This window comes from Peromyscus californicus, unplaced genomic scaffold, assembly GCF_007827085.1.
Source record: "Peromyscus californicus insignis strain IS unplaced genomic scaffold, ASM782708v3 Scaffold_3__1_contigs__length_106647218, whole genome shotgun sequence".
Classification (NCBI taxonomy): domain Eukaryota; kingdom Metazoa; phylum Chordata; class Mammalia; order Rodentia; family Cricetidae; genus Peromyscus; species Peromyscus californicus.
Genome location: NW_026294551.1, coordinates 63,312,863 through 63,337,157, shown reverse-complemented (window position 1 = coordinate 63,337,157; position 24,295 = coordinate 63,312,863). Strand labels below are relative to the sequence as shown.

The window sequence follows — 24,295 nt, the reverse complement described above, 5'->3', positions numbered from 1 at the left end:
TGGTCTGCCTTTGTTTCTGCCCCACTTGTATATCTAGTTTTTAGTTCTAAAGACATGGGCAAACTAAGAAAGAAACAAGCTGCTACCAAATTTTCTGAGTTACCTTAGATGGCTGGTTTTCATAGTTTTCTGTTTGAGGGTTCATAGGTACTTATATTATTCTGCAACTTGATAGCTTTTTCAGATTAAAAAAAAATACTTGTTAGCTTTTCAGGTTGTCTGCCTCCATCTGTAGACATACACAAGATGCTTTAATCCCAGCACTCAGGAGGCAGAGGCTGGTGGATTTCTAAATTCAAGATCAGTCTGGTCTACAGAGTGAGTTTCAGGACAGACAGAGCTACACAGAAAAACCCTGTCTCGAAAAACTTAAAAAAAAAAAAAAAAACCTCTAAAATCCAGGTGTGCCTCTTAAAATAATTACAGCTGGACTTGGTAAAAGTTAATATTCCTTCAAGAAGAAAGCTAGGCAAACTCACTAGGAAGATCACCTGAGTAGCCAGCCTTTCATCCCTCCCAGTTGGTTGTGTGCAATTAGGTCCTGTTGTTAGAGTTTTTTTTTTAGTCTTGTCTGGCCCACAGTCAGGACAAATCTCTCACCCCCCAGTCCCGACCGAGTAAACACACAGAGACTTATATTGTTTACAAACTGTATGGCCGTGGCAGGCTTTTTGTTATCTAGTTCTTATATCTTAAATTAACCCATATTTATTAGTCTATAAGTTGTCACGTGGCTCGTGGCTTACCGGTATCTTAACATGTTGCTTATCATCATGGCGGCTGGCACTGTCTCTCCGTCTCAGCTTTTGACTTTTTAACATTTTCTTGTTTGTTTCGTCTATACTTTTTGCCTGGCTACTGGCCAATCAGCATTTTATTTATATAGAGCGATATCCACAACAAGGTCCTAATTGCATGAGACCTCAAGGTTTTTCTGGAAAACTGGGGTGTTCAGGCTACACACTAAAAATGGGGAGGGAGTCCACCCACACGGCAATAAAAAGGGTGCTACATATGTTGAGTAAGGGCCCCAGATATTGCTTAACACCGCCTTGAGAAAACCTTCTGCAACAAATGATGAGTTTGTTACTGCTAAGTTTCATGGTATTTAAAATTTTATAATGGAGAGAAATTTATATATAAAAGTTATATATATGGCTAAATGTAGTCACACATGTCCAGCTCTCTGAATACTCCCCCTTCTCTTGGTCTTGCCCCCACCCTTCAAGGTCATGGATATCTTTGAAGCTCTTTCTGAAATGTAAACTTTCTCTCAGGGTCTGTAAGACCATTGGGGAAGAGACAGTTAAAAACCTGTTCTAAGCAGAAAGAAATCAGTTTAAAATTTATAACAAAAAGGTTAGTAGTTAAAAGTCTATCTACAGACAATCTTAATTTGCTTCAGCATGGCATGTATGTCCCTTAGATTCAACTCATGTTTAGAAAATAGAAACAGTAAGATATGAGGGAAAATGTTTAAATGGATACAAAATAGATGGTTATGTTTTTGGTTTAAGAAAAGTTAAAATCTTGGAGAAGATTCTTTTTTTCCTAAGAATAAAAAATAACAGATGAGGCCCGGTGGCAGTGGCTCATACCTTTAATCCCAGCACTCGGGGGGCAGAGGCAGGCAGATCTCTGTGAGTTCAAGGCCAGCCTGGTCTACAGATTGAGTTCCAGGACAGCCAGGGCTACACAGAGAAACCCTGTCTCCAACAACAACAAAATTATATTTTGTAAAGGTACATTATAAAAGTATCAGAAAAATGAGGTTCCCAGTCTGAATATGGACTGTATCTATAGTTTTAAAGTTTATTTTGATACTTCAATTCAAAATGTAATTTTTAAGGCTCAAATTATTAAAAGGGATAAAATTATAAAATCCTAATCTTACTAATTTATTGTAAACTGTTAAAGATAATTAAGATATAAAGGTTAATGATCAGTCACCTTATAAATGATCAAACTCTTTAGTGTGCTCAGAACTATGTTTGCAGTCATGCTAAGTAAAAATATAATTTATTTACAAGCTTGGCGGGAGAGACCAATTTACATCTCCCATTATATAGTCTTCTGGGTGTGTTGTCAAAGTTAAGCCTAAAGCAAGTACCTCAAAACAAATTTAAAGTAACCTTAAAGATTTTTAACGTGTAGTAATATTCAAAATCAAGGATATTTTTAAATAGTTATAAAAATTTTGAATGCTTGAATAAAATGGGTAAAGTGTACAACACACTCGCGTGGCAGGACGCCCCAGGCTCAAGTAATGCACACTTTCCCTCGGGCAGGATCAGATCCTACCAAGAAAACGGCATGCTAGCCTCTTTGCAGGGTAAGGATGCATGGGAACTAAGGGCTGCCACAAGTCTGCTGCTCCCATCTCTGGCTTTGTGGGCCTGAACCAGGAAAATCTCCTCCTTATCTATAGGGAAGATAAATCACTCCTCATGTCTCACATGGCAGGAGGATGAATTCTGTGGCCCAGTGGAGGATCTTGGAGTCTGTACCCACATCCTGAACATCTAGACAACAGAGACACAAAGTAATGACTCTGCCCTTGATGTCTCCCAGACTGACATATCAGGATGCTGTGAACGGAGGGACCTGTACCTAAGCTGACCACTTGATTGGGATGGGACTTGCATGCTAGTTCAATTGGCCATGACCTTTACCCTGGGTTTCACTTCTTCCTCTTAGAAAGCCAGGCATGGCGATGCACACCTTTAATCCTAACATAGGCAAGCAGATTTCTGTGAGCTTGAGGCCAACCAAGCCTAGTCTCCATAGTGAGTTCCAGGACAGTCAGGGCTATGTAGAGAGAACCTGTCTAAAAAAAACCTTTCTCAGCAAAAGCTAATTCCAGTGTCTATCCCCTAACTACTCATGTTCCCTGATTAAAGTAGGCGGGCAGATACTGTCTTCAAACTCACACCTTCAGAAAATTATTCAGGACTTGGATGTGATGTCCCTTGGAACGTTGCTAAATAATCCTATAAAAATGACTCAATAGGATTCTCTTTCTCTTTTAAATTGTCACTTAGATGCTGATATTAACTGACAAAGCTTTCAGGTGCTTGTTCCTTATTCAGGAGTCTGATGTAACAAACAGCTGATTACAGTTACCTTGTCCTACAGAACTCTGTAGGAGAGAGGCTGCCCCTGTGTGTACTAACAAACACAGTCTTATTTGTGGAGGTCAGATTCTGGTCTCTTTCCTGCCTTTTGTCTCTTGACTCTGCACCTCCAAAATCTAACAAACAGACCTTTGCAGGCTCCACACTCAAGCTTAAATCCAGGAAAGCTGGTCCCCCCATAATGATCTCTCCAGTCTCGCACTTAGCCCTATAGCAGCCTGCTTGCAGGAGCCCCTCCTCCCACCCTACCTCTACTCCCTGGGGACTCCATCTCTCAGAGTGGACCCATCCCTCAGTCCCTCTCAGCCTTCCCTCCTGTCCCGTCTCCATTTCTTCCTGTCGTCACCCACCAGACGAAGGAAAGCACTCTTTACCGGGACCCCAGAGCCACCACACTTTGTCTACAATCCAGAGAGGACAGTTGCCACCAAAGAATGCAACAACCACCCAGCAAAGACAAGACCAGATATCAACACCTAGAAACACCTCAACAATCCTAACTCCAAATGCTTAGACCCCAGTGCAAAAACACAAACAGGAGCAGTCAGGACAATATCCCCCCCCAGAACCCTGCATCCTGAGCACTAGGGATTAAAGCTGAATGTCAGCAACAATAGCAAGCATATAAACCCATGGAAACTCAACAGTTCACTCTTGGATGAAAAATGGGTCAATACAGAAATCAAGAAGGAAATAAAAACCTTTCAGAACTGAATGAAAAGGAAAACGCAACATCTCACAACATCCCCCAGCCATGGAAAACAATGGAGGCAGTTCTAAGAGGAAAGTACGTAATGCCAAGTAACGACATCAAAACATCTGAGCTGTCTCATATTAGCAACAATGGCCCACCTGAAAGATCTATAACAAAAAGAATCACACCCACACAGAGTAGAAACAAAAAGTAATCAGACTCAGGACTAAAATCAATGAAATAGAAATAAAAACAATTCAGGAATCACTGAAGTGAAGAGTTGGTTCTTTAAGAAAATTGAAAGATCGACAAAACCTTGTCCAGATGAACTAAAAGACGGAGAGAGAAGATCCAAATTAATAATCTGAGAGACGACAAGGGGAACATTATAACAGATACTGTGGTGGTATTTTGTATCTTGTGTGTGCCTGAAGATCAGAGGGCAAAGCCAGCCACTAGTTAGCCATAGAGGCCAGGCAGTGGTGGCACATACCTTTAAAATTAGTCTTCTCCAAGGGAGTCTCATTGGGTATATCAACAACGTTTCAGGGTAGTCCCCATGCCCAGGAGTAGTTGGCCAACACAAACTCAATGGTATTTTTATATACTTTTCATCCCATATAGCTTTGTTTGGGTATTTTTTTGTCTCATTGGTCTTTTGCTTTTTTTCTAATTTTGTGGTTTTTTTTGTGAGGGATTTGTGTGTCTTTCTTTCTTTTTCTCTCTCTCTCTCTTTCTTTCTTTTTTGGTTTTTCGAGACAGGGTTTCCCTGTGTAGCTTTGCGCCTATTCCTGGAACTCACTCTGTAGCCCAGGCTGGCCTCAAACTCATGGAGATCCGCCTGCCTCTGCCTCCCGAGTGCTGGGATTAAAGGCGTGTGCCATCACCTGGCGTGTGTGTGTGTGTGTGTGTGTGTGTGTGTGTGTGTGTGTCTGTCTGTCTGTCTGTCTGTCTGTCTGTCTGTTGAGTGCTTTTTAAAGAGAGAGAGAAAGGGCTTGGAGTTGGGAGGGGAGGGAGGTGGGGAGGATCTGGGAATAGTTGAGAGAGGAGAAAAACTTGATTAGAATAACTTTGAGTCCAGAAGTGGTGGCACATGCCTTTAATACCAGCACTCGGGAGGCAGAGGCAGGTGGATCTCTGTGAGTTTGAGGGCAGCCTGGTCTACAGAGCGAGTTCCAGGACAGCCAAGGCAGAGAAACTCTGCCTCAAAAAAAAAAAACCAAAATCAAAACAAAACAAAAAAAACCCAAAAAAAAATTTTTTTAGATTTATTTGTTTATTATGCATACAGTGCTCTGCCTGCATGTATACCTACATTACAGAAGAGGGCACCAGATCTCATTATAGATGGTTGTGAGCCACCATGTGGTTGCTGGGAATTGAACTCAGGACCTCTGGAAGAGCAGCCAGTGCTCTTAACCTCTGAGCCATTTCTCCAGCCCCAAAACAATTTCTTTAATTAAAAAAAAAAATGCATTTAGGTTGACAAATGACAACCTCAGAAGAATATGACAGAACCCAAAGTGGCTGTGTATTGTATTTTTAGCTTTTAACCAAAACTTACTGGACATGAAAACAAAAGGAAAATGTGGTCCATACACAGAGAAAGCATCAACAAAAAATCTTTATGCCCAAGGAGGTGTTTAGCAAAGACTTCAGAAAGTAAGCTCTTATCTCCCTCCAAGAATTTAAGAAAAATTAAATTCTAAATTAAATTAGTAGCAGTGAATTGACACAAGCATAGTTTCAATTAAAAATCTACTCAGCGGCTGGGAAGTGGCGGCACACGCCTTTAATCCCAGCACCTGGGAGGCAGAGGCAGGCAGATCTCCGAGTTTAAGGCCAGCCTGGTCTACAGAGCTAATTCCAGGACAACCAGAGATATTACATAGAGGAACCATGTCTCAAAAAACAAAAAACAAACAAAACAAAACAAAACACCAGAATCTTCCTTCCTCAATCTTTCTTCAGAGAGTTAAAAAGATTTTGCTGTAGACGTCTCTTATCTCCTGCTTAGGCTTATTCATAGTTTATTTTTAGGCTCTTGTGAATGGGGCTGTTTGCATGATCACTTTCTCTAGATGTTTGTTGGTGGTGTATACAAAGGCTACTGATTTTTCTTTCTTTTTTTTTTTTTTTTCTCTTTGGTTTTTCAAGACAGGGTTTCTCTGTGTAGCTTTGCGCCTTTCCTGGAACTTGATTTGTAGACCAGGCTGGCCTAGAACTCACAGAGATCTACCTGCCTCTGCCTCCCGAGTGCTGGGATTAAAGGCATGCGCCACCACCGCCCGGCAGACTACTGATTTTTCTAAGTTAATTTTGTTTTGTTTTGAGACAGGGATTCTCTGTGTAGTCCTGGCTGTCCTGGAAGTTGCTCTGTAGACCAGGCTGACTTCTAATGCAGAGATCTGCCTACCTCTGCCTCCCCATTACTGGAATTGAAGGCATGCACCACCATCCTTGTAAACTGATTTTGTATCCTGCCACTTTTCTGTATATAATTTCTAGCTTTCTGGTGGAATTTGGGGGATCTCTTGTGTATATCATATCTGCTACAAAAAAGGGATAGTTTGACTTCTTTTTCTATCCTTATCCCTTTAACTTCCTTCTCCTACCTTACTGCTCTAGGTCGTGTTTCAAGCCCTACATTTAACAGAAATGGGGACAGTGGAAAACCCTGTCCTGATTTTAATGGGATTTACTCTGAGGTTTTCTCCAATTAGAATGTTGTTATTTGTGGGTTTGTACTACTGGTCAACAGGAGGGAATTCATGCATGGTACTGTAAACCTAGCCAACTACTTGACCAGAGGGAAGAACCTGCTACTGCCAATTTCCTAAGCCAATACAATTTCTGTTTTCAAAAAACTCCCTCTTTATCCACAGGTAAGTGCAGCTCTCACCCCTCATCACAGCAGCTTCTTTCTGAAACAGATGAATGCTGTGGAATGTTGCTCTGTATGCTGTGACTGTGTGTTACTCTGATTGGTTGATAAATATAATGCTGATTGGCCAGTAGCCAGGCAGAAAGTATAGGCAGGATAAGCAGACAAGGAGAATTCTGGGAAGAGGAGGGCTGAGTCAAGAGTCACCGCCAGCCAGACACCGAGGAAGCAAGATGACAAGGCAGAACTGAGAAAAGGTACCAAGCCACGTGGCTAAACATAGATAAGAATTATGGGTTAAGTGTAAGAGCTAGTCAGTAATAAGCCTGAGCTACTGGCCATACAGTTTATAGGTAATATAAGCCTCTGTGTGTTTACTTGGGTCTGAGTATCTGAAGGACTAGGTGGGGATACAGGAAAACTTCAACTACTGATGAAGACAATTACAGAGATCCCCAACTGATCACAATGCAGAGAACATGTGACAGTGGGGGTGGATATCTGCTCATCAGGTTCGGCAGCAGACTCTTCTCCCCGACCCCTGCTGACACATGTGCACTGTAAGCCCTACACCTAAGTCTGTGCATTATGGGAGAGGTGATAGGAAGATGGTAAGAGCCAGAGGCTCAGGACACCCACTGTTAGATAGTTGGCCCTAGACAGGACAGGGCAAATGCACTCATGAAGTCTCGGCCATTGCCTGAACAAGATCAACATAGCGACACCACCAGGTGACATGAAAAGTGGGGACAGGAAATTCCATACAGTTCCACCCCTTGATGAAGAGCCGCAGATGGTCTACTGAGAAAGGGGAAAATCAGTTTCCTCCAGAAACAAACACCCACATAGGTTATTCAATCCCAAGCAGTTGGCCTTGGACACATACACATATGAGCAAAGCTAAAGAGAGTCAGTAGGTCACTTATACATATGTGCACATATATATTATATACATATACACATGCACATATATAGTATATTACATACATATACACATGCACATATATAGTATATTACATACATATACACATGCACATATATAGTATATTACATACATATGCACATGCACATATATTATATACATATACACATGCACATATATGCAAAAATAATTAGAGATCCTGAATTTGGAGGGCAGGGCACAAGGGAGGAGTTTGAAGGGGACAGGGAGGGATATGTAGACAGAGCTCATATAAGAAGTCTGCAAAAAAAAAAAAAAAGAAACAAACAAAAAAAACTATTAGACAACAACAAAAATGCCATGGGCTGGAGAGATGGCTTGCTGGTAAGAACACTGCTGCTCTTCCAGAGGATCTGAACTCACATCCTAGGACCTACGTGGCAGCTCACAATAATCCATAACTCCAGTTCCAAGGGGTCCAATAGCCTCTGTGGGTACTAGGCATGAACGTGATACACAAACATACATGTAGGCGAAACACCCATACACATAAGACATGGAAAAAAATCAAAATACATATTTTAAAGGAGTTTGAACAGAAATACCCTTAATGGAGGGGCAATGCTGCCCCCAGAAGTAACATGGGTTCCTAAATGAAAACCACAGTGCCAAGCAGGTAATACCTCCCTGTCAGTTACTGATCAAGGAGGCCCCAAAGACACCCAAAACAGCAGAGGCTAATGCCATTAATTTGTTTGTTTGTTTGTTTGTTTGTTTGAGGCAGGGTTTCCCTATATAACAGCCCTGGCTATCCTGAAACTTGCTTTATAGACCAGGCTAGCCTCGAACTCACAGAGATCCGCTTGCCTCTGCCTCCTAAATGCTGGGATTAAAGGCGTGCGCCACCATACCTGGCACGGATAATCTTGATTACTTACCATAACTAAATGGTAAGGCTCTACCGCTGATGACATCAGTCCCCACTTTGAATGCAGGACGTAGAGAAATCAACCTCCTCCCAGGCTGGCTTGTTGTAGAATATCATTGTAAGGTGTGTTACTTTTGTTTATGTTGCATTTGTTTAACTCTGTGAAGCTGTGTTACTGTGCCTGTCTAAAACACCTGATGATCTAATAAAGGGCTGAATGGTCAATAGTGAGGCAGGAGAAAGGACAGGCAGGGCTGGCAGACAGAGAGGATAAGAAGAAGAAAAGAGATGGAGGAGTGAAAGAGAAGAAGTAGCCAGAGAAGGAGGAAGACTCCAGGGGCCAGCCACCCAGCTACACAGCGAGCCTCAGAGTAAGAGTAAGATATACAGAAGTAAGAGAATGGGAAAAGCCCAGAGGCAAAAGGGTGATGGGCTAAATTAAAGTTAAGGAAAGCTGGCAAGAAACAAGCCAAGCTACTATCCCTCACCATCACCTCCAGTGACCCACTGGGAAACATTTTGTTTCCTGGGTCCATGGTCTTTGTACTCTGCAGGCCTATAAGTTTTTGTCCCGGACACAGGAATATTTCTGCCGGGAGGCACAATAAACATCCCACTGAACTGGAAGCCTAGACTTCTCCCTGGCCATTTTGGGCTCCTGATGCCCTTGAATCAACAAGCTAAAAAAGGAAGAATAGTGGTAAGAGGCGTGATTAATCCAGATTACTAGGGGGAAATTGGACCGCCATTCCACAGTGCAAGTAAAGGAGAGTATGTAGACAACCATCTCCAGGGATCTAGCTGGTGGAGTGTAGCACGAATCTCTAAAGAGCTTATCAAATAAAAACAAACCTGGAGCCTAGGTATTGGGGCGAATGCTGGAAGATCAGAGAAGCAGAACAAGCCACAGCTTCCTCACCTTGCCAACTCCTCAGCTGATCCTGTTTCCTCAGACTGGAAGCCTCTGAGTCCTCATCCGAATGGATCTCAGCTGAACTGCTGCTCAAAAGCCTAAAAGCTTAATCAGGCTCTGGTTCCTGGTTTTCCCGCCTATATGCCTTTCTGCTTTCTGCCATCACTTCCTCGGATTAAAGGCGTGTGTCACCATGCCTGGCTGTTTCCAGTGTGGCCTTGAACTCACAGAGATCTGGATGGATCTCTACCTCCAGAAGGCTAGGATTAAAGGTGTGAGTGCCACCATTTTCTGGCCTTTATATCTAGTGGCTGTTCTGTTCTCTGACCCCAGATAAATTTATTAGGGTGCACGATATATTGGGGAACACAATATCACCACAGTGGGGAAGGCATGGTGTAAGAGCAGGAAGTTGAGAGAGCATATGCCAACCTCACACTAAAGTGAGGAGAAAGAGAACTGGAAGTGGGTGGGGCTACTTAGACCACCAACCTCCAGGGATGCCCTTCTTCTAGCAAGGCTGCACATCCTAAAAAACTGCATTAACTACCTGCAGACCGAGTGCTCAAGTACGTGAGCCTGCAGGGTCATTTCTCATTCAGACTACATCACAAACGCTTTACCTAAGATGAGTAACTAGGAAAGAAAAGGTTCTGAGCCGGGCGGTGGTGGCGCATGCCTTTAATCCCAGCACTCGGGAGGCAGGAGCAGGAGGATCTCTGTGAGTTCGAGGCCAGCCTGGTCTACAGAGCGAGATCCAGGACAGGCACCAAAACTACACAGAGAAACCCTGTCTCTAAAAACAAAAAAGAAAAAGTTCTGGGCCCATCAGGTTGACGCCAAGCTTGAATGGCCTGAGTTTAAGCCCTAGGACCCACATGGGAAGAGGAGGAAATCAGCTCCTACAAGTTATCCTCTGACCTCCTCATGTGCTGTGACATAAGTCAATGCGTGTGTACACGCTTGGTAGTCAGCCTCAGGAGGAGGAAGTGGCCAAACAAGGGAATAGACCTCGGTGGCTAGCTTTAGGGATGTAATCTAATGGTTCTTAGTTGAGACAACCAGCTGTACTGGTGGCCAGGGTCCCTTCACATCTGAGATGACCAGCTGTACTGGTGGCCAGGGTCCCTTCACATCTGAGATGACCAGCTGTACTGGTGGCCAGGGTCCCTTCACATCTGAGATGACCAGCTGTACTGGTGGCCAGGGTCCCTTCACATCTGAGATGACCAGCTGTACTGGTGGCCAGGGTCCCTTCACATCTGAGATGACCAGCTGTACTGGTGGCCAGGGTCCCTTCACATCTGAGATGACCAGCTGTACTGGTGGCCAGGGTCCCTTCACATCTGAGATGACCGGCTTACAGCTTTACTTCACCCATAGTTTTGGAGGTTCCATCAACAAATTACCTGGGCCTGTGTCAAGGGAGTTCACTATGGTGGCAGCAGGTAACTGAGCAAAACACACACCGAATGGCCAGGAAGCCAAAGCAAGGAGGTACCCTTATCCCACAACCCCAAGGCCATGACATCAGTAACCCAATGACCTCCCAATAGGAGCTCCTAAGGTTTCAGGTCCCCCTGAACAGTGCTATGCTGCAACACGGGCTTTGGGGGCATACTTGCTGTGTGACACTATTCTTGGGGAGATATAAACAAACATTTGTTCCACCCAAATAGGGAACTGACAACAGGTCAAAGTACAGATACCATCCACCATCAACCTGCTCAACCTGGAGGACCAGTGAGTTTCACTGGGGTCACTTTCAGGAGCAGAAAGGACTCACACAGCTGCATCCCCAAGCCCACCCCAGCACGGGGGACGGTTCACAGAAGTTGGAACCAAAGCACACTGCACAGCCTGCAGGCAGCTCAGCATGTCCGAGAACAGCATGTCAGAGAACATCCTTCCCAGGCAGTTTAGCAGTCTGAGAGTCTCTCAGCAGTCCCCACTGCTTCTATCTGTGCTGGGAGGCAGGGGCTACCTGAAGCCATTGAATTGTTTACGGCTGAAAGAGCTTCCCGGCAGGCTGGGGTGTTTCAGGGCTCCACATAACACCTGCTATTTCACCTCCCCTGTAAACATCCTGTCTTAATGAGCTTTTCCCTTCAAACATCCTGTTTTGCCTCCCTTTTAACATCCTGTCGTAAAATATTCTGCAGTTTGGGGCTGGAGAGATGGCTCAGCAATTAAGAGCATTGGCTGTTTTTCCAAAGGACCTGGGCTCAATTCCCAGCATCCACATGGCAGCTCATAACTGTCTGTAACGCCAGTCCCAGGAGATCTGATACCCAAAAGAGGATCCTGATTGAGGAGGAAAAAAATAAACAAGAAAGACTACGAATTGAACGAATTTACTAACAAATAGGAAATTTTAGGTTACCCTGGAATAAGGAAATAAGAGTCAGAAACTCCGTCTGTCATCTGAAACACAGAAGTGAGGAACTGCCCATGTCTGCTTCTGTGGACCTACCTGCCCCATCCATTCTCCAGAAAAAGTTGATGAATGCAAAAAAGAAATAAAAGGAGGGCATGATTGCTCCTAAGTGTTGGGAATCTCCAGCTCAGGCCCCATTGCAAACCCAGCCCAAGAAAACCCACAGCTCCAACCCCATAGCTGCTCAAGACCCCGCCTACAGAGTACTTAGGCTCGGGCCTAGAGTCCATGTGATCTCTCTCTTGCTTCCTTTCCCTTAGAGTCAGTTGCTTTGCCCAGATTAAACCTGGTCTTATTGATTCTACTAGATTCGGTTTATTGCATCGGCAGACAGACTTAATATCGGGGTACGGAAACCTTTCACTGAGGGATTGAGGTTTTTATTATTTAGATATGAGGGAGAGCACAGGCAGAGGCAGAGACACCTGGGAAGTCCAGAGTGAACATGACTGCCAACTGAACCCGGCCATGTGAGAAGGGAGAGGGGACGGGATGGGGGGGATGGGAAGAGGGGAAGAGGCCAAAATGGACAGGCATGAGCAAAGTGCCTGGGTTATATAAGGAAGAGCAGCCGCGAAAGGGCGGTGAAGCTCTGGGGCTGGAGAGGTTGAGGGTAGGGGGCAGGGTATGCTAGCCAGGAGGGCTGTGTAACAGACTGGGGGATGCTGGGAGAACCCGGGTGGCCAGCGCCCACTTTGATATGTTAAATAGGCACCTCCTACATTTGTCCTGCGTTTGAGACCTAACAGTTGGCATCTGCTCTTTCTAACTTAAGTGACCACCATCAAGTCTCAGGCACATTCTGGCTACTAAAACTAAAACACTTACAACTAGAAACCTTCAAATTTCAGCTTCTGTAAAACATGCTCAGCTTTATGAAAATGCTCTTTGGAGTGGGAATCAAAAGAGCACCCCACGATGGTCACAAGATTAAGATGATACTTAACCCTATATAAATATGAAATATTTCTTCTCAAGACTGGGTCTCTTTAAGCAATAGTTAAAAGCTAGGTTGCATGCTTAACTAAACAGTTTTTCATTTTATTTCCAAGTGATGAGAATTTCTCACTGGGAAAGGGTCAGCCTCCCCTAGCAATCTGGAACTCACTCTGTAGACCAGGCTGGCCTCAAACTCACAGAGATCCACCTGCCTCTCTCTGCCTCCTGAGTGCTGGGATTAAAGGCGTGCGCCACCATGCCCGGCTGTAGTTAGGGTTTCTATTGCTGTGATAAAACACCATGACCAAAGAAAGCAACTTGGGGAAGAAAGGGTTTATTTAGCTTACCCTTTCACATCACTGTTCATCATGGAGGTCAGGCCAAAAACTCAAAACAGGGCAGGAACTTTAAGGCAAGAGCTGAAGCAGGGATATAGAGGAGTGGAGCTTACGGGCTTGCTCAGCCTGCTTTCTTATAGAACCCAGGACCACCTGCCCCATCCACAATGGGCTGGGCCCTCGGATAGAATTCTAGCCACTATTCCAGGGCCTTACATCCTATGTAAACCGTGTGGCACGGTTAAACCCATTATGTGCATGTGCGGGGTGGGGGTGGGGAATCCATAAAAAGTGGGTCACAGACTCCTCCCCCTTCTCTCTCCTGCACGACCATTTCCATGGGCCTAAGCACATCTTTCCTTAATCAAACTCTTATAGTGGGCTTTGTTGTACCTCGTGGATTTTCTCCCACGGTCAAGAGCGCCGCTTAATGAATAACACAGCGCCACATAAAACTAACACCCTCCCTCATCATTAATTAAGAAAATACCCTACGGGCTTGTCTACAGCCAGATCATATGGAGGCAATTTCTCAATTGAGGCTCCCTCCTTTCCCATAACTCTAGCTTGTGTCAAATTGACATAAAACTTGCCAGAACATGCATTTTCTGATTGTTGAGTCAATATTTAAGAATGATACTGTTTTCAGGGGGGTCCACAGTGGTCCAGAACCACACTCAGCATCCCATCCTTTGTCCCTATGGATGCGGCAAGTTTTACCCTCTGATGGGAATGCAGAGTACATTCCTTCCTGTGAAATGAACTCATAGAGCTACCTCAGGTTGGGCTCCTACTTATTAAGAGGCTCAGCAGCTGAACCAGCAGACAATCGGAAAAAGCTTTGTTTGAGCCGGGCAGTGGTGGAGCATGTCTTTAATCCCAGCACTCGGGAGGCAAAGGCAGGCAGATCTCTGTAAATTCGAGGCCAGCCTGGTCTATAGAGCGAGTTTCAGGACAGCCAAGGCTGTTTCATGGAGAAACCCTGTCTGAAAACAAAACCAAAAACAAACCAAACAGCTTTGTTTGAATATGGGACAGCGCTTCAGGGAATGTTACATGCCAGAAAGGCAAGAGTTCATATCCAAGGGTAACAGATATCACCTTCCTTCATCTATCCGGGACTACCTGGGCCAGCGTCGTAAGCTGGCTAGGGCGCCTTCCTCTTCTGAGACTCCACTCTCACACAGGTGCCTCTGCCACAACCTTCCCGGGGGCGGAGCCATTTTCTGAAGTAGGGCAATGTTAGACACATAGGTCTTATTCTGTAGCCTAGCCTGGTTTAGAACTTACTGTGTGGCCTCCGCTGGCCCAACTCCCCAAGTGTTGGGATTACAAGACTTAATAGTCATGCTCAGCCCAGTCAACAATGGACCACACACACAACCCAAGCCATAAAGATCTGTTGTTCAGTGTGTGAGTCCATCTGAGTCTTGTAGCCATGCCCTATGATGCCTTCCTCAGCCGCACTGGTACACACAGTTGCATCTCATTGGTAGTCAGCAGTTTAAAAAAATACAGATTTATTATGTTTCAATGACACAGAGACCAAGACACATAAGCTTAGTCTTCATGTTAAATATAAACAAACACCAAAAATACTATAAAAACAAATTGGGAAACACCCTTCCAAGCTGCATCCTTATTAAAACTGCATTGGTGGGGGACCATCTGTCTTAAGACCACCATATTCTGCAATCACTGGTTAGTGCTGCAGCAGCAGCAGTAAAGAGGGCAACGTCACGTCCTGGTGGCTCAGTTCTGTAATCCCAGCACTTGGGAAGCTGAGACAGGAGGATTGCTACAAGTCTGAAACTAGCACAGGCCACACAGTGAGTTCTAAACCAGGCTGGGATACCGAATAAGACCCTGACTCAAAAATAACAAAATTAAAACAAAAAACAAAAAGAACAGCCATGGTTTCGATGTATCTACAAGCTGGCAAGCTGACCAGAGGCCATGGTGGGCACATGACCTGAGAATTAAATACCCAGCAAACACAAATGATGTAGGATGCTTGCTGGCTTCCACAGTGGGAAAGTTTGCTCCTAACCCCGAGTGGACATGCTGCATCAGGAAGACCTCAGAGTCAGGCTGACATGATCCCTGTCAGTTCTGAGTCTTTGTCCTCAAGAGGCACAAAGCACGTCTTGACAATCCCTGACAGGGCAGTATGATGCAGAGGGACCACCGTCTCTGTCTCCCCTACATTTCAGTAGCTATAGGATAGCACAGAGCCTCATGGAGAGGACAGAGCCTAGCCCAGAAGTCTTCACTCCTCAAACAGGGCTTCACCCAACGCAGTCTCTCCCACAGATCTGGGACAAGCACCTCCTCCTGGGTGTTCTCAGAGTCAGTTACGTGACTCCGAGGCGGTGGGGCTGCGGACTGTGGACATGAGGTGTGACTTGTAGGTTTTGCTCAGGCCCGTCATCCAGAACTTGAGCAGCTTGACATTGTCTTCCTCTGAGGCGCCGAGGACGCTCAGGAGCTTCTGCGTGTCCTCCTTGGGGCGACTGTCCACCTTGGTGAATTTAAAGAGGACTTTCACTTTGCTACAGGAAACAGAAAACAAGCACTTAGACCCACGGCTCAAGTACCAAGCTTTCCTCATGGGCCCAACTTCCAGAGCAGTGAGAGCTCTGCAGGACCCGCTGGAGTTCCTCCATGCAGAGGAAGGGCACGGGGCTACAGAATGCCATGCTTAGGGCCTCACCCTGAGGAAGGCCAGGCCACCACCATGGCACAAAGAGAAAGGTGTACTGCAGTCTCAGCTACTCAGGAGGCTGAAACAGGAGGATTCCTTGAACCCAGGAAGGTCAAAGCCAGCTTGGGTAAGACAGGAAAAAAACAATTCTCTCAAAAAAGCAGAGAGAGGGGCTGGAGAGATGGCTCAGCGGTTAAGAGCGCTGGCTGCTCCTCTAGAGAGCCGGGGTTCAATTCCCAGCACCCACATGTCTGTATCTCCATCACAGCTGTCTGTAACTCCAGTTCCAGGAGGTTCATGGCACCAGGGATGCATGTGGTGCATGCATGCAAAATACCCATATGCATAAAATAAATCTTAAAAAAGAAAGATAAATTTATGAAGAAATAACTGCTCCTGAGCTTCACTGCATTATTTGAAACCAGGAAAAAGGTTCAACTAGTTCAGTTGATTTGATAAACTAAGACTCAAGGCACAAGGAAACAAGTAACTTTCCCTTATAAGGCAGTAAGAAGGGCTGCCCGGCTGCACCCTGCTTCAAGTGTGCTGAGGTCTGATGCCTCGCATCCTCCACCCCTCCAAAACCAAAGGTGATTTTTTTTTTTTTTTTTTTTTTTTGGTTTTTCAAGACAGGGTTTCTCTGTGTAGCTTTGTGCCTTTCCTGGATCTCGCTCTGTAGACCAGGCTGGCCTCGAACTCACAAAGATTCCCCTGGCTCTGCCTCCCGAGTGCTGGGATTAAAGGCGTGCGCCACCACCGCCCGGCCAAAGGTGAATTAAGGAATAAAGAAACAGCGCTTTGGTTGTTCTGAACCTCTTTCACATGGCCAGCATCAAATCTCAACAGCTATCACCAACCACCTCCCAGGGCACAGGGGTCCAAGGCGGGAGATACGGGATCACGTCCCAAGGTCACCAAGTTCCTAAGCAGCAGAGCTGGTGTCTGAACCCCACTCTTTACTCTTACAGGCTCCTGAGGGCCACGGCCTGGCCTCTTTTTAACAAACCCCCGTCTGCTTTTCCACACGAGCCCGCCCACCGCCATGGAGAGCTCCCCCTCCCCCACGAAGCTGGGGAAGCAGTCATGGCAAGGCTCGGGCTTACTTCATCCACTCTTCCTTGAGGCAGATGAGGCACTGGTCCACCACGTCCACAGACAGGTTCTGGTTGGTCAGGGCTGCTTCAATCTTATTCAGGATGGTGGGCCCAACTGGGGGTACAGACACTGGATGAGAAGAGGCCTTGGTGCCCCCTCATGCCCCGACAAACGGTGGCGGTGGCAGTGGCAGCAGCAGCAGCAGCAGCAGCACCCACCTCTGTCTGCGGCCACAGGGCTCCCACTGGTCACCACAAACTCGTACTTGCTCAGGGACGGGTCGTCCTCGCATCCAGCTGGGTGGAGATTTGAGCGTGTGGCTGTGTGGACCTCCACAACAACGGCAAACTCTGTGGCAGCAGAAAGCACGCTATCTCGTGACGTGTCCCCTGACCCCCACCGCAAGCACCCCCAGGCATACACTGTCAGGGACGGGCCTCCCCTGAGTGAAGCCTTGGTGCTTAAGACCTTTGGCAGTTTACGCGTTAAGGGTTAGTTTTTGCCTCAGCTAAACTACAAGTAACTCTTAAATTACAATGATCATACATCACAAACATAAATTCGTTCTAAGAAGCCCTCTGTGAATGGGTCCACTATAAGTCTACCCTGTAGATGGAAACTGCCTTGAGGTTCAGTGGCCACACAGACACACAGCTAGGGGCATAGGAATTTCACAGCCAAACACCTCTGCACACACCAGTCCTAATTCGATCAGAAGGCATTGCTCCAGGGGCTCAGGACACCCAACCCCAGTCCTCTCTGGGGCTGCAGAATACTGCCTTGCCATAAATCTGTGACTTGGATCCAGGTTGCCTTTGAGAGGATCAGGCAGTACGTGTCTCAAAGAGGGAACTTACCCGAGGCCAGCACATGAGCAGGGATAGGCACGGGAGGGCTGAGCCCCAGGAAGTTGCAGCGATAGGCCTCCTCATACTGGCTGCTGTACGGGATGATTCGGACACAGCCGACAGGCAGCATGGTCTGTGGAGGACAGGCGGGCTCAGAATCCACCACAAGAGCACCCTCTGGATCTGGTCCACAGCCTCCCTCCTTAGTGCGTCCCTGGTCTCTCAGCCACATGTGATCTCCCATCAAGAGGCCCCGATGCTGACATGTGCAGCCTCTGCCGGTATCCTTGCCTGCTCGGATGTTCACTGCACAGAGAGGCACTGGGGGGTTTTGGCAGCCAGCAGACCTGCTGTGAGCTGCTCCTAGATCACCAACCCCAACCTGAGACCAGCTATGCAGATGCAGCATCAGCAAGTACCCGCCAACCAACCTTTCAGAAGAACTTCAGATTGAGGAAGGAGAAAACTGTAGCTGTCCATAGTGACAATACAGGTCCCTGCCACAGGAGTTCCAATGCCGCCATTGTCACCAGGCAAAGGAAACCGATTTCTGAGGCTCTGCACTGGTACCCCTAATATTCCACCCCCATCAAACATCAGCACGTAGGGAAAGATTCTCACCCGGAGGACTTCAAATGCGGAATGGACGAGGTGCACATCTCTACTTTTCCAGATCACCTGATTTCCCATGAGGACATGCCAGGCCAACATACGAAAAGAGGAGGCACCCAAGACCTGAAATACAGCACACAGCTCTTCGTGCATTTTATAGGAGCCAATCTGGCCCCATATGCTCAGAGACTAGAATCTCTTTACTGTAAAGAAGGTCACGGTCAGCAAAGGGAAAGTTATTTCTCTTCCTAGGGATACTGGTGACCTGTCCAAAGCTGACAGGGGACAGGAGAAGTCCCCAGATTCCAAAGGTATTACATTCTTAACGTCCCTCTCCCAACTCTACTTTGAAAAATACGAAGCAAATGGTGTTGATGTTTTTTTGCAGCTGTCTCCCTCTCTAGACACACTGTCATACTGGAGTGTTTGGAGGTGAACATCTGCCTCATCACACCTGCATCAGGAAGGCTGAGGGCTCTGCCTCCATCCCCAGGATGTGCCCACGTCCTGGCACTCGCCCAAGCCAGCTGCCTGATGACAGCCTTCTCCACAGTTAGTGCTTCAGATGCCATCACCGCATCAGGTCTGCTTCTGTTTGTGGTATCTTTATTCTTTAACCCAAAACAGCCTCTCTCCTCCCTGTCTCTCCGAAACTCCTCAGCACTGACAGGAGGTAGCCTGTGGTTTCCTGAGGCCAAACGTGACCTCGAAACAAAACAAGACAAACAAAAACAGAGGCTACAAGACCATACTTTATGAAACTCAATGCCACCAACACTCCTGCCTGCAACAGAAATCACAGTCCCGGCTATCATAACCTCATAAAGAGTCAGCGAAGCCAGCTCGGCACAGGAGAACACATGTCCCCAAGCAGAAACTCCAGGGCTCAATCCGTCTGCCTGGGGATCGAACTCAGGACTTTACGGCTGTCGGCGGGAGCCTTATCAGTGGGTCATCTCACTAGCCTCTCCATTCTCCAAAATGGAAATAATTCTTGGCTGGTAAAATTAATGCTCATTGGAAAAAAAAAATAAAGAAAGAAGGTGAGAGAGATGTCTTGGTGGATAGAGAGAGGCGCTTGCCATGTAAGCCTGGCACCTGAGATTCAGGTCCAGACAGCACCCACACAGAGCAGGAAGGAGAAAAGGATTACAAGATTGGCCTCTGACCTCCACATGTACACCATGGCATGTGTACCCCCTACACACAATAATAGTAGTAAATAAAACTTAAAAATTCGCCAGGCGGTGGTGGCGCACGCCTTTAATCCCAGCACTCGGGAGGCAGAGCCAGGCAGATCTCTGTGAGTTCAAGGCCAGCCTGGGCTACCAAGTGAGTTCCAGGACAGGCGCAAAGCTACACAGAGAAACCCTGTCTCGAAAAACCAAAAAAAAAAAAAAAAAAAAAAAAACTTAAAATCTCTAAATTAAAAATAAAGAGAAATACAGTACGAAAGTAAACTTGACATAGTTGCACATGCCTATAATCCTAGCACTTGGTAAACACGCCCAGAAACGTAAGACCATCCTCAGCTATAGTGAGTTCAAAGCCAACCTAGGATACATGAGACTCTGTCTTAAAAAGGTAAAAATAGCATGAAAAGGGGATAATTTGCCTATACCTGGAACAATCCTCTCCTCCCCTCTGACCCAACAAACTACATTAATCTCATCAGACGATTTTCGTCTCTGGTGTGTATATGTACATCCCACTTGGTGTGGCCTGCTTGCTTTTTCAAGCTAAGTAACATTCCACTGTCTAGATACACTGTAACAACCAATCGGGCATGCGGTTATGCCCGATTATTCCAGGAATGATCATTAAAGTCTAGCCTGCATACAGATAGATAATGGTGCTTCCCAACACCTTCAGGAGGTCTAGATTGGCAAGGTTACAGGAGCACAGGAACCCTTGCAGACAAGACGCTGGGCTGGAGACAGCTCAGCTTCAGTGCAAACTATGAGGACTTGAGTTTGCACCCCAGAACTCAAATGAAAAAGGCACCCAAGGCACACGCTTGTCATCTTAGAGCTGGGAAGGCACAGGTGGCAGATCCCGGGTGCACAACCCAGCCAACTAGTGTATCTGACCAGTCTCAGGCCTGTTAGGGACATTGTCTCAAAATACAATGTCAATAGTGTTCAGTTGGAAGCTCTGCCTCAGCCCCCACTCCTCCCTCTCCAAACCCTGCCCCCCCCCCAAGACTGCCAAAGTCCAGACTCCTCCCCCAAAGCTCAAGACTGTGTCTACAGGGTATTTAAGGTCTGGTCCCTAGACCTGCCATGTGATCTCCCCTCACTTCTGGGGGCACTGGAGAGTCACCCCAGAGTGCTTTGCTCAGATTAAACCTGGTCTTTTAAATTCGGCTTGATCTGGCTTATTCCATCGGTGAAGAAACCCACTATTGAGGGTCCAAAAATACCTATCAAACAGCACCCAGAAGAATGCCACTCTGGCCTCTACACACATGTGCATACATGAACATGTACACAAACACACCAGATGCCCATTCTGTCCTGGAGTTAAGACGCCTGACATCTACTGTGCCCTCAGCCACCCACCACTGAGAAGTTCCGAGTGTCACCCCGCCCGTGATGTAGAAGCAGCTCTGACCAGAGGACAGGCAGACTGCAGAGTGGCCTGAGCTCTTCTCAGTGAGGTCTACACCCCTGCTTACCTGTCTCATGTGTCGGAGGGACTTGAAGACAGAGAGCTGGGGGGGCTGCCAGCTCCCACAGGCTGAGAGGAAGGATGACTCCGTCGGGCAGGGGGGCAGCTCACGCCCTTCAGCACCCTCTGGCGTAACAGCAGCTTTCTCCTCCTCTTCAGCCTCAGAATTGTCCCAACTTTCTGATTCTTCCTCTAAGTCTACAGGACAGACAAACAGGGCAGGTATGGAGTGTGCGTCCCCTTAGATGCTACAGCCTGGTTCTGTGGCCATTTCTGCCTCAGGGCACCCATGGCTACACCAGCAATTCCTGTTGTATCCAGAGAGACGGACGACTACGTGCTACTGACTGGGCATCTGAGGAGGACGGGGAACGGCTTGGGCAGAAGGGACATCTTAGAAGTTTTTCCTGCAGATGCTGGCTATTCTCCACTGCTGGGAGGCCTGACCACACAGTGCAGGCAACATGTTTATCAGTACTGCTCTGCCAGGGGCCAGTCCTTGTGTCCCACACACCAACCCACCCCATCTCCCCCAAGCCAGACAAGACACGAACGTTTTACTTCCGTTAGTCCTCATGGTGGACTTTCACAGTAGCATCTCCACTGCACGTCACAATGAGACCCAGAGAGCTGGGTGCCCATAAGCACAGAGCCAGAGTTTGAAGTCAGTTCCATCTGACTTGAAGGCAAGCCTGAGTCCATACTCATATCCTTCATGACCCAATTCAGTTTAAATGTGGCTAAGATCCCTGTCTGCCCGCACATCTCACTCTTATCCCAGGAAACACATCCCACCAATACATGACTCTAATGGCCGGCAGAACCTTTCTATGTGTGAGTCATACTATACTGCAACGGTTCTAGTACTGACTGAACCATAGGGATGGGAAAGCAACTCCAAGCTGTCTTTTCTGAGTGTGTCTGGCTCTTGAGACCTTGCTCCTGAGGACCTGTCAGAGCACAAGCATATGCAGAGTGAGCGCTCAACTGGTCACAACCTGGAAAGAGCTCCAACTACTTACAACGGAGGAGTGGTAGCATCATCAGGAACAAAATGTATACCATATACCATAAGTGACCATTGCTATTCCACCTCTCAGCCGTCAGGGGGCAGAGGGGAGGAGGAAGGAGGATGGGTCAGGACTATGAACTCCAGAACTCAAATAATCTCTATGGAAGTTGAGCCACAATTGAGGCCTGCACTCACGCATTGGGATCACCCAAGGAAGTCAGTCACATAGGACTCTAAACCCAAGGTGTAGAGATTCTAAGCATGGATGTAGGGATGATATTTTCCAATGATTTCTTCTGAATTGAAACATTCTAAGAAGGAGAAGAGAGGCTCATGAGATACAAGTCTCAGGAAGTTCCTGAAACTAACAAGATTCACAAGGCTTCTCTCCAAGGTTATAGAAGCAAAACACAATTGCTGGGGAGGAGACCAGCTGAGCTATCTAGAGGAATCTCTGGCAGTGGAGCTACCTACAGGGAACTCTCCAACCTACTGAGCTACCTGAAAGTCCTACAGTGGGATCCCGAATCCACTTGGGAATGGGCCACCAAGGCAACATCACGGAAGATGAGACAGAATCATAACAAAATCACCAAGAGCATGGAAATGGTTGTCACAAAGGCCCTTCAGGCTTGTTCATATCTAAACTCCCTTGTACCAGCTCCACTCACTGTGGCAGCCACAAAGCCAGGGGCCCTGCTACCACCACAGATAGCCCAGCAGAGATAAAGTCTTACCAGCAAGCTTCTCCATCTGGACCAGGGTGTCTTCTGTGGGTGCACCCTCCAACAGCTTTTCTGTCAGTCGGCTACCACACGCCTTCAGGAGCCTGGAGATGGAGACAATACCAGTCATGAGGTATCCCTGCCAACGGGAAAACTGAACCTGAGGCTTACCAAGCCCTTGGTTCAACTTTAGGTCACAGAAAATGGCCTACACAAGCATACTGGAGGACCCCACCACCACCACCACCACTGAGGAAACAGTCTCCAAGACATGAGTCTGGTCCTCCATTAAAGGGAATGAGAAAAATGGGCTGGGGGAGGTTTGGAGGAATTGTTGGTTTTAATCCCAATTCAGAAGTCACCTTTGAGACAAAAGGAACATTGGTAGCGCACCAGAGAGCTCTTTAGTTCTACTGAGTGAAGTAATGTCCTTATGGCTACATCATAGATGGAAAGACGCAACCAAAACATTCTAGACAATTCTCAAAGGAAGAAATTACAAATGGCCAGTAAGCATGTGAAAACATACTCAACACCCTTCGCTATCAGGGGAACACAAATTAAAACTGCCTTCAGATTCCATTTCATACCAGTCAACATGGTTGTCCCCAAGAAGTCCAGGGACCAGGGCTCAAGAGATGGCACAGCAGCTAAGAGCCTCTGCTGCTCTTACAGAGGACCCACTCAGTTCCCGCACCCGCGTGGGGGCTCACACCGTTCCTAACTGCAGTTCCCCAGGATCCAACGTCCTTTTTGGTTTCTTTCTTTTTTTCTAACTTCCACGGACATCAGGCACACATGTAGTACACATACATACATGGAGACAAAACACTCCTACACATAAAATAACTCTAAAAACAAAAGAAGAAAAGCAAGGACAGCAAATGTAAAGATGAAGGAAACAGGAACCTCATGCCCTGTTGGTGGGTCTGTTAACTGGTGCAGTCACCTTGGCAGTCAGTGGGGAGGTTCCCCCAAACCCTTCCCCATCATACCACTCCTGGGCATTACCTGAAGGACTATAAGCCACCACCCCAGAGATCCTTAAATAGCCCTGTTTATGCTGCATTATTCACCATAGCTGTGGGGGGACTCACCCCCACGTTTTCCCCAGGGTACTCTTGAGTGAGGGATAAGAGATTTAGATAGGATATAGGGGAGAGAGACAGACAGAAACACAGGACAGCCTCGGAAGGACCTGGATCCTTATCCACCGGCCCCTTCTGTCTCTTCTAAAGGGCTTTTTAAAGGAATGCTCAGGGGCGGGGTAAAAGACCTCCCCCTAGCACATCCAAGTGTAGACCCTTCCAAACACCTGGCCAGGGCCTGAGGCTCTGCAGGTTACACTCCCCTTCTCTAGACTACTCCGTTTGGGAAACAGGAGCTCCCTGTTCACAGCACACTGTACACCAGACCTTCACTCCACACACCAGCTGACTGCTCCCCACCAGCAAAAACTCC

At 46.8% G+C, this 24,295-nt stretch overlaps 1 protein-coding gene across 1 annotated transcript in view; it reads right to left on the bottom strand.

Moving 5' to 3' along the window:
* Positions 1-14,671: 14,671 nt before the first annotated feature.
* Flcn (folliculin) overlaps positions 14,672-24,295 on the bottom strand; it is a 19,778-nt gene continuing 10,154 nt past the window's right edge. The window contains exons 7-13 of the mRNA XM_052757366.1: positions 22,847-22,938; positions 21,105-21,295; positions 18,437-18,550; positions 17,825-17,948; positions 17,186-17,317; positions 16,976-17,081; positions 14,672-15,720 (exon numbers count right to left, since the gene is read on the bottom strand). Coding sequence (XP_052613326.1) covers positions 15,519-15,720; positions 16,976-17,081; positions 17,186-17,317; positions 17,825-17,948; positions 18,437-18,550; positions 21,105-21,295; positions 22,847-22,938 — 961 coding nt within the window. The 3' untranslated portion in view covers positions 14,672-15,518. The remainder of the gene's footprint in view (positions 15,721-16,975; positions 17,082-17,185; positions 17,318-17,824; positions 17,949-18,436; positions 18,551-21,104; positions 21,296-22,846; positions 22,939-24,295) is intronic.